The sequence below is a fragment of the Monodon monoceros genome, unplaced genomic scaffold (assembly GCF_005190385.1).
Source record: "Monodon monoceros isolate NGI ecotype Baffin Bay Population unplaced genomic scaffold, NGI_Narwhal_1 Super_Scaffold_13, whole genome shotgun sequence".
In the NCBI taxonomy this organism is placed as follows: domain Eukaryota; kingdom Metazoa; phylum Chordata; class Mammalia; order Artiodactyla; family Monodontidae; genus Monodon; species Monodon monoceros.
In genome coordinates this window covers 81,465,398-81,475,806 of record NW_021703769.1, presented here as the reverse complement: position 1 = coordinate 81,475,806, position 10,409 = coordinate 81,465,398, and the positions used below count along the sequence as shown (strand labels likewise).

The following is a 10,409-nucleotide window of genomic DNA, read 5'->3' as shown; positions in this document are numbered from 1 at the left end:
GTGAGAGGCCCGTGTACCGCAAAAAAAAAAAAAAAAAAAAAAGTATATAAGCTTTCTGCAGGTGTGAGAGAACAGTGCGGTTGGCTGACCTTGGAAATTGTTTCTGAACAAGAAGAGCACTTCACTGGTTAGCACACAGCATGGTTTGTTTTTCTAGGCTGTTGATGTCCTGGCTTAGGGGTCTTTGTGGAATCTCTGATTCATCGGCTAGATCATCAACGCACTATTTACTGTTCCCTGCGGTTGGGTATATTTAGTGCTGTGCTTCATTTTCCCTTCCTAATATTAGAATTCATCAGGGAGATTCTAGAGTGTTTAATGCTATTATAAATAGGTGTATTGTTAAATTAAGAGGCAAGGAAAACACTTAGTGACTGAAGATTCTGTGCACAGGAAACCTTTATGATAGATGGGTTTGTAATTTTGAGGTGTTAAATAAAAATGTGTGATTTGCAATGATTGTCTGAATCTTTTTCCTTGAGTAGTATGATGCATTTGACTGGTCTCCCAGATGTAGAACTGCTTGTCAGGATGTTGGAAAAGGAAGGTGGACTTGTTGGTCCTACACTTAAAAAAAAAAAAAAAAAGCCTGGGCTTGATGTCTGGCACTGGTTTGGAAGATTGCTGGTCCTTAGCTTCTCTGAGTTCTGCCAGGTTTCCTTTGTCTAGTCAGCCCAGTGGGCACCAGCTTTAATTGTCAAGTAGACACATAAATCTCTCCTGTGCATTTCCTGAGGGTGAGGGTGGAGAACAGAAGGGTTAGGTACGTATCTGACACTCGCTTTAACTGCTATAGAGTCCGTTCCCATTTTCAAACCACTGCGTCCTGGGAAGCCAGGGAGGAAGGCTGCGTATACTTGGCTCTGGTGCCAGCAAGCATGGATCCCCTACCAGTGGGGATGGTGTTCCTAAATTAATAAATTTTCAGTGTTCAGGGCTGAGCTCAATCACCCTCTAACTTCAGAAGGTGACTGACTGTATTTGGAGATCAGGCCTTTGAAGATGTGAATATGTTAAAATAAGGCCATTAGCTCTTTCTTGCTAATCCAATATGACTGTTGTCCTTACAAGAAGAGGGAATTTGAACACAAAGAGACATCAGGGATGCTCGCTCAGAGGAGGACACAGCGCAGCGAGAAGATGGTCATCTGGGGGCTTCTCTGGTGGCACAGTGGTTGAGAGTCTGCCTGCTAATGCAGGGGACACGGGTTTGAGCCCTGGTCTGGGAGGATCCCACATGCCGCGGAGCAACTGGGCCCGTGAGCCACAACCACTGAGCCTGCGCGTCTGGAGCCTGTGCTCCGCAACGAGAGAGGCTGCGGCAGTGAGAGGCCCGCGCACCGCGATGAAGAGTGGCCCCCGCTCGCCACAACTAGAGAAAGCCCTCGCACAGAAACGAAGACCCAACACAGCCAAAAATAAATAAATAAATAAATTATTTTAAAAAAAAGAAGATGGTCATCTGCAAGATGGTCATCTGCAAGCCAAGGCCTCAGAAGGAACCAACTGTGCCGACCCCTGGGTCTTGGACTTCCAGCCTCCAGATTGTGAGACAGATTTCTGTTGTTGAAGCTGCACAGTGTCTGGTGTCTGGTTATGGTGGCCCGAGCAGACTAACACGCAGGTTTAGACTCGTGTCTTAAAAGGCATCTGTTAAGATTCCCTGTTACTTGGGGTACCGGCAATGGAGGCTCCTTGTGCAGCACCATCGGGGGCCCGTGGAGGAGAGGGTGCCTTTGGATCCTCTCTGCCGGCGTGGGGTGAAACCACTCTGACGGCTTCCAGTGAGATGAGACTGTGCAAAGAGCATGGCGTGTGGAAATAAATACCCACTATCACAGGAGAATATAAGCTGGGGGAAACCCACTCTTTAAGAAAACTTATTTTTTAAAGAAAACAACTTAAGAGTTACACTGCTAAACAAGAATTGCAAAATGGGCAAGTAAAGAGTGTTAGTGGGAGTTGTGTGCAACCTGGGGAACGAGTGATAAGCCATGACTGGGGCAAGGGAGGGACACCCCAGTGCCGTGGACATAGGGTGATTAGTGATGGGGGAGAATCTTTGCTGAGTAAGAGCATAAAATTACTGAAGGAATGCTACTTTTTGGTCTTATTTGTTTGACCCTGAAAGCATGTGTTTATCCTGTTAACCAGTAGATTAATGATGGATTTCTGGTGGGGGAGAAAGTGAACTTGAAGACTGAGGTCACAGAGAATCCATCTGGAAGGACTGGGAGAGGTCCGTCGTCGCTGCAGGTGGAGAGCTGGGGCGAGTGATGAGGGTGCAGGGCGAAGAGGTGAACGGGGGCTGGAGGACCAGGGATGCTGTAAGGCTTGTTAAGGGGTTTGGGCTTTCGGCTGACAACCATGGGAAGCCCCTGGTACAGAAGTCAAGACGTGGAAGGATGGAGCCACCTCTCCCTGTGTCCCCTCCTCCTGGTCTCCCTCCCCGTAGGTGCCCACTGTTGCCTGCTGGTGACGTTGTGTACACACTGTTGCGACCTGTTCTGTTTGTTTCTGTTTTTTTTTTTTTTTCTTGTTTTCATTTAAACATACATCCTGGAGATGGGTTAAATTGTATCCCCCTCCCGGATTCATATATTGAAGTCCTAACCTCTTATAACTCAGAGTGTGATCTTATTTGGAGACAGGGTCTTTACAGAGGTTATGAAGTTAAAATGAGGTCATTAGGAGGGCTGTGATTCAACATGACTGTGTTCTTATAAAAAGGGTAAATTTGGACACAGAGATAGGCATAGAGGGAAGGTGATGTGAAGATTCCCAGGGAGAAGAGAGACCTGGGACAGATCCGTCTCTCACAGCTCTCAGAGGAACCAACCCTGCTTCATCTTGGACTTGTAGCCTCTAGAATTGTCCATACCAGTTCGTACTTTGTTACAGCATTTCTAGCAAACTATGACACACAGATTGTAAATTGTTATATCTACTTTTTTTTCCTATTTAAACTTTTCATTTAATGGATGTGAAGAAATTATTTAATAAATGGAAAACTTCAAACATACACCAGACTAGACAGAGGCTATAATGAATTCCCACGAACAAAAGTACCTTTCACCCACCCATTGACTCGGATTGGGGCCATCTTTTTTCATAATACCCCCATCAGTTTCTCTACCCTCATACTATTCTGAACCAAATTCCAGTCATTGTTAAATAGGTCACTATCTCTGAGAGATAAAGACAACTTTTAAAAACAGAGCCATTATCATTCTCTCCTAGGAGAACTAGATCATGCTTCCCTAATATGGTCAATTGTCAGTGTTCAGATTTCCAATCGTCTCAATGTCATAATTTTTTTAAGGTTTTTGAATCATGATTCAAATTAACACCTGTACATTGCAGTTGGTTGGTCTTTTAAAATCTCTTAGTTCCTTCTCCATCTCTCTTTCTCTCTCCTTGTAATTCATCAGGGTTTTCTCCTTGAGTGTTTTTCATAGCCTAAATTTTGCTGATTATGTTCTTGTGAAATTTAATACGTTCCGCTATTCTCTTTATTTCCTGTTAATTGGTATTTAGATCGAGAGGCTTGGTCAGATGCAGGTTTGATATTTTGTTACTATTGGATTGTTTGTTTTGGGTAGTACTGTGTAGTGGGTGGTGGTGTGTCTTTCCATCTGGAGGCAGGTAATGTCAGGTTGTCTGTCTTTTTGCATTATTAGCTGTCGATACAAATGTCCTGTCATGAAATATTTTTCTTTTGGTTTTTTTTTTTAAACAGCTATTTAAGAATGTAAGCACTATTCTTAGCCAGCATGCCATACCAAAACCAACAGTGGGCAGTCTTTCCCCACAGGCCGTTGTTTCCTGAGCCCTGTTCTAGGGTCTGTATATCTTGGACATAAGAGGAAATATCTATTTGGTCTTTGTCCCCTCCTCTGGCACGGAGCTCCTGAAACCCTTGGAAGTTCCTGAGTGATGGGGTGACAGGAGCACCTCTTGTTATTAATAACAAGCGCCTTCCAACCACACCCGAATTTATGCTATTGAAGTGACTCTTGGCCCCTAAGTACCTTCAGGATGGGGGCCGGTGGCCAGAGGAACCAACCATGTGATTAAAGGGTTTGAAGTTTCAGTCTCACCCTTTACGACTTGAACCACTGGCTAACCAGATAGTAAATATGGGGAAATTTTCTTTGTAAACTGATATCAGTATATCAGCTGGTAACCAAAGAGGGAATGACAAAGTTAGAATATCAGCGTTTTGCAATCCCTCATGGATCTAGACATTGATCATCATTTCTTTTTATCTATGAACCTTTAAAATTTTTAATTTAATCTGAAAAAGGATTCACAGGTGACTCTTCAGTTAATTACGCATGTGCTCAAGTTTTAATCATGGTTCTAGGCAGGGATTTATAATGGTTGAATTAATAATCGGATAGCACTCCTCACTTACTCTGCGTCATTACTGAGAAATTGTGTTCCCCAGATTACCTGTTGATAAAACAGATAAGATGCACCTACCTCTCAGAGTTTCTTAGGTTTTCTGCTTATTGAATCAAGTGCTAGGTATCTATTAAAATGGTTTGGAAACTAAAATGAAAACTCATAGACTGTACCTTGGAGATACCATGTGTTTTTGCATCGGTGTCTTGGGGAGGTGTACGAAGTACCCCAAACCTCTAATCATCCTTGTTCTCAGTTTGTAATCTGCGAGGCAGCCTCAGTGTGCGGAGAGACTCCTGTCATTATTGATGTTTTTCTGTAGGCGATGATTGGTTTGACTTAACACGTCTCTGAATGCTGCAGACTTGAGAGTGTCAAAAGAAAACTGTCTTTCTTCATAGTTTCCAGCTGTCGCAATCAGGAACCTTCCAGGGTCCTGGGTTGTAGTTTGACCACTGGGGCCACGGGGATTTTAGTGTAGTTCCTCAGGTCTAGAATTTACTTCCTCTCTGAGGTTTATGCAAACCCATCTCACCTTCCAGCCTATAGGAGGCTGGTTTGATTTCTTCATTTTATACAAGTTTTTCTTTATTGTATGGAAGTGTTCCTCTGTTGGTATACAGTTTTGTTTTTTTTTTTTTTAAAGCATAGGACTTTGGGCTGATCAAAAGAAAAATACAGTAAATAAAATAGTTTCTAGGAATGGTAAAACTGTAAAAATGTCTACTAGAGGCTATCTAGTAAATATCTCAGGTAGTGATTTAGAATCTTTTCAGTGGGCCTGGTAGACATTGAGGTGGAGTAGACTTGTATGCCTTGAGGAAATCTGAGTCCAGGAGAGCAGAGGCCCCTGCAGTGTCTTAACAGAAATAAATACGTTATCAAGGTCAGGCAAAACTCCACATAACTAGTTATTTTTAACACGGGTATGACTTTTCATGCCTGCCTGATGACTCACAGAAGACAGTTTTATGGATCAGATATTGCGCTGGCCCTCAGGCAGTTTTGATCAAATTTTATGATAGGGTGTAATGATAAATTATAGATGAAAAGAGAAAAAAGTTGTTTACTATTCATCCTCTGGAGTTTGGAGAAGTATGAACTGTCTTAATTACAGTGAGAGGTTTCCTTCGAAGCACTTAGGCTGTTTTTAAATGTTAAAAACAATGAGGGAAATCAATATGGTATCAAGGGACTTGTACCCAGCACCCCTGAACCCAGAGTTTGGCCTAGCCGCTTTCCCACCTCGTGTCCTTAGGCACATCGGTGTCCTCGTCTGTGACATGGAGCTGGCGTTGTGACGATCAAATGAAATAATACTATATTTTATCAAATCTCAGACATGACCGATAATGACACACCCTTATTTTTGTGCCATTAAGAAAGAAGAGGGCTTCCCTGGTGGCGCAGTGGTTGAGAGTCCGCCTGTCGATGCAGGGGACATGGGTTCGTGCCCCCGTCCAGGAAGATCCCACATGCCGCGGATCGTCTGGGCCCGTGAGCCGTGGCCGCTGAGCCTGCACATCCGGAGCCTGTGCTCCGCAACGGGAGAGAGGCCACAACAGTGAGAGGCCCGCGTACCACAAAAAAAAAAAAAAAAAAGAAGAAATGCTGCCAATGAAAACAGCTCTCTTTCGAGTGTAAGATAGCCCTGAAATTTAGAGATCTTAAAATGCAGTGGGCAAACCTCATCTTAAAAATCAGTAAAATAGGACTTCCCTGGTGGCGCAGTCGTTAAGAATCCGCCTGCCAATGCAGGGGACACGGGTTCGATCCCTGGTCTGGGAAGATCCCACATGCCGCGGAGCAACTAAGCCCGTGCGCCACAACTACTGAACCTGTGTTCTAGAGCCGGGAACCTAGCTACTGAGCCTGCGTGCCTTGAGCCCAGACTCTGCAACAAAGAGAAACCACTGCAACAAAGAGTAGCCCCCACTCACCGCAACTAGAGAAAGCCCGTGCGCAGCAACGAAGACCCAACATGGCCAAAAATAAACAAATAAATAAGTAAATAAATTTATTTTAAAAAATCAGTAAAATACAGTGTATATGAAAGTGCTTTGCCACATAAGCCTCAGGAATCGTATTTAATCCTTATTATATGAGTCAGGGGGAGTGAAACAGAGTTATAAGAAAATACCAGTGAGCAGCACAGGCCGAGCTGAGTATTGGTTCTAGAAGGTCGGCTCTCAGTGGCTCAGGCCCCTTGCTTCGCTTAGTTTTCCAGATGGACACCGGTGTCCCTAGTCAGGGAATTCTGTGTTCTTCTGTGTTCATGTGTGGATTTCCCTCTGTGTTCGATTTTGTGGGTTTAGAGCTTGCACGTGCTTGACAACCTTTGGTCAATGGCATTATTTTTAAGAAGGAAGGCTGCAGTGGAGTCCGAGCCCCCTCGTGACAAAGCAGGTTCCAGCAGTGCTCATTCTCAGATAGACTTGTGTTATTGGAAAGGAATTCATTCCTGCTTTGCACTTGACGTGCTGACTCCTTTAGGCTTCTCTGCTCTTCACTAAAGAAGAGCATTTTATGTTCAAGAATGTGTTTTACTCACATAAGAGTTTGGTTAGTTTTTGCTTTCTTCAGGTCCTGTGATCTCATTTAAGAAAAATGGTGGCATCGTTCCTTAACTTGTCTCCAGGCCTCCTGCTTGGTGCCTCTGAACATGTAATTAGCTGTTGGTGGGGATTTTAAGGAGAAGTTTATTTCTGACTTTACTGTGATAATCATTTCACAATATATATGTATATGAAATTATCATGTCGTACACCTTAAACTTACACCGTGTTATATGTTAGTTATATCTCAAAGCAGGAGAGAAAGAAGAAAAGTGTATTTCTTAGTAGAACGCTGGTAGGTAAGACTTAACAATTTGCTCTAACAAAAAAAGGTTCAAACTAGCCCTAGTTGAATAAGATGCTTTCCAGATAACTAAATCTTTGCTGAAAGTAAGCAGAGAGAATCTTTCTGGTCTAGACAGGGGTTGCAGACTTTTTCTGTCAATGGCTCACATGCAGTATCTATTACAAATTCTTTTCTTTTCCCCCCCCGACACAGCCCTTTAAAGATGTCAAAATCATCCTTAGCTGCCCCTGCCCCCGCAAGCAAAAAGTGGTCACAGGCTGTAGTTTTCAGGTTCCTTATTGTGACAGGGGCTCCTTGGAGAAGTGGCTGATTCTAAAGCCGGAGGAGGGAAAATATAAGAGGAGCCTGGAGCTTCCCATAGCATCAGAGAGTGAGGAAGTATAGGAGGAAAAAAGTAAAGGATGGGGCATGTCTGAAGGACCCAGGAGTCAACTTGAAACAGCTCCCAGGGGCCAAAGCTCGAACAATTTGGGCCACAAAGAAATGAGAATAATGGATTATAACCCAAAGAATAAAATAAATATCTTATGAGTTCATAACTTTGTAAATGACTGAATAAATAAGTGTGGGAGGAGGGACAAATCTTCCTTACAGAAGCGTACCAAGTAGTAAATGTAGAAGGAATGAGGGAAATAGAAGAATCACCACTAGAACATCACAGTATTCATTGCTGCAGGGAAGACGCACGACTCCGGTGAAAACTATGGTGTAAAGCTTCCCGGAGACCCGGGGTGTGTGAAGAGCCTCAGAGTGTATCCCCGGGTATCAGTTACTGTAGTCCTTTTAACCTGTGTCTACACATCCTGGGACACTCCTCCCTCCGGGAAGTACAGCTTAATTCCCTTACCCGTGCGTGTTCCCTGGACTTTGTGACCCGCTTCTGAAGAGAGGCGTATGCGAAGGGAAAAGGGTAACTTCACTGTGGGCAAACCTGGCAGAAACCCCCTGGGCCAAGGGATCCAGTTTCACGTCACTGGTAATGATTGTGCCAACATCACATGCCCCAGATACGATGTCATGAGAAGGACCTTTCACCATGTGGTGTTCTAGATTCTTCCCAGATATCTGTAACCTCAGTCCAGTCATGAGAAAACATCAGGTAACCCCATTTGAGGGACATTCTACAAAATAACTGACCAGTATTCTTCAAGAGTGTTGGAGCTATGAAACACGGACAGAGAGACATCAGAGATCGGAGGAGACTAAGTGGACATGATGAGTAAATGCAACATTGGTGGCCTGGATTGAATCCTGGAAAAGAAAAACGGTGTTGATGGAAAAACTGGTAAAATCCAAATAAAGTCAGAAGTTCAATTAGTGTTGATAGTATTGTACCAGTGTTACTGTTTTAGCTTTGATAAGTACACTATGTAAGATGCTAATGTTAGTGGAAGCGAGGTGAAGGGTATATGAGGACTGTCTGCACTGTATCTGCAACTCTTCTGTAAATCTGAAGTTGTTTCAAAATCAGAAGTTTTTAAGGTTTTTTTTTTGATTTGTACCAATTTTAAAGTCTTTATTGAATTTGTTACAATATTGCTTCTGGTCTCGAGGCATGCGGGATCTTAGCTCCCTGACTAGGGATTGAACCCACACCCCCTGCATTGGAAGGTGAAGTCTTAACCACTGGACCGCCAGGGAAGTCCCCAAATCAGAAGTTTTTTTAAAAAAAACCCTCTAACTTCTTATCCTGGGTTGGTCATCAGCTTTATCTTGAGCATTTGAGCATTATTTTATTAACTCTTGGTCCCGTTTGTATCTGGCAGAAAATATATTGATTCACTTATTAAAGTTGATTTTGGAATGCGCATGTTAATATTGTTTATTTCTCTTTCCAGGGGAGGCACCTGCTGCAGAAATTTCCTCATCTTTTGTGATCCTGTCTGTGTGCAGTTTAATGATATTAATAGTGTTAATTGTAAACTGTGTATCCTGCTGTAAGGACCCAGAAATAGACTTTAAGGTGAGCACAGATGGTAGGAACATTTAAAGTCATCCTCTGATACATTTACCAATAGAACGGCTGTATATCACAGTCCCTTGGGTGCAGGAGTTGGCAAATTTTTTTCTGTAGGGGCCAGATAGTAAATATTAAAGTTAAATAAAGAGCTATTGTAAATAGTAAATACTGTGGGCCGTACAGTCTCTGTCATGGCTACTCAGCTCTCAACTCGGCCATTGTAGCCACGTGAGCCACAGACAGCATGGGAACAGGTGGTCACCGCTGTGTGCCAGTGAAATCTCGTGTACAGAATAAAGTAGGTGGTCTGGATTTGGCTCACCGGCTGCAGGTGCTGGCCCTGCCTCAGAGCATCATTGACAGTAGCCACTTGCCTGTTTTAATTTAAGTTTTGTCAAGTGAGGAATAAGGAATGATGATTGAATTCACTTGCTACAAGACCTGTAAGGAGAAGCAGGCTGGTTTTGATTTTTTTCCAAACTATGTGCTGGTGAATTTGTGGTTGTTGAGATCATTGAGGCCAGTGTGTTTTGTGTGTGAGGAAGAGCATCTTTCAGTTTACCTCGAGCCCTGAGTTCCCTAAGGAGGAGAAAAGAAGGGTGCCAGTTGTAAAGCTTGCCCAGGGTGGAGGGTGGAGGTGGGGGAGGTGATAATATAGAAGGATTGTTGTCATAGCTGTTGAGGATGGGTGGAGTCTGCCAGAAACCAGCTGGGATATCCCCTCTAGAACTTACCGCTGGCATGTGTTAGGGCTCAGTGAAGACTTATTAAAAAGGAGTACATAAAAGAAGGAAAAAAAAGGACTGTGCACATGCAGAGGAAATGGTCTTTAATATAGAGCTTTACCAACTGGACTAGGGCTGTGCCAGGAGTCCTGAGGACTGTGGTTCAAATCAGGGGAAAACCTTTTTCGTGGATGTGTGGACCTTATTTCTCGAGCCTCACACCTGTTTCTATCGTGTGTTCCCTTTACCTTGGGTCTGGTGGCAGCTCTGAGGAGAGAAGATGTGCTGTCCCTTTGGCTGGACACCAGTGTTATACACACACAGGATGGAGGCTGGAGGACTGGGGTGGGCGTCCGGGGGGAAAGGCTCATGAGCACAGGTCATTTTCTTTAGAAGATTTCACCGCAGACATGGAGGACATGAGTACCTAGGCTCTCGGATCAGTGCAGACACTT

The 10,409-nt window shown here is 43.7% G+C and overlaps 1 protein-coding gene across 2 annotated transcripts in view; it reads left to right on the top strand.

Moving 5' to 3' along the window:
• LMTK2 (lemur tyrosine kinase 2) overlaps positions 1 to 10,409 on the top strand; it is an 82,350-nt gene that overhangs the window by 18,830 nt on the left and 53,111 nt on the right. Inside the window, exons 1-2 of one of the 2 annotated variants that reach the window (XM_029220069.1) lie at positions 4,140 to 6,047; positions 9,108 to 9,232. In XM_029220069.1, the coding sequence (XP_029075902.1) occupies positions 9,167 to 9,232 (66 nt within the window). In that variant the 5' untranslated portion in view covers positions 4,140 to 6,047; positions 9,108 to 9,166. Of the gene's footprint in view, positions 1 to 4,139; positions 6,048 to 9,107; positions 9,233 to 10,409 lie in introns of those variants that run through there. The other variant, XM_029220068.1, reaches the window with a different exon arrangement.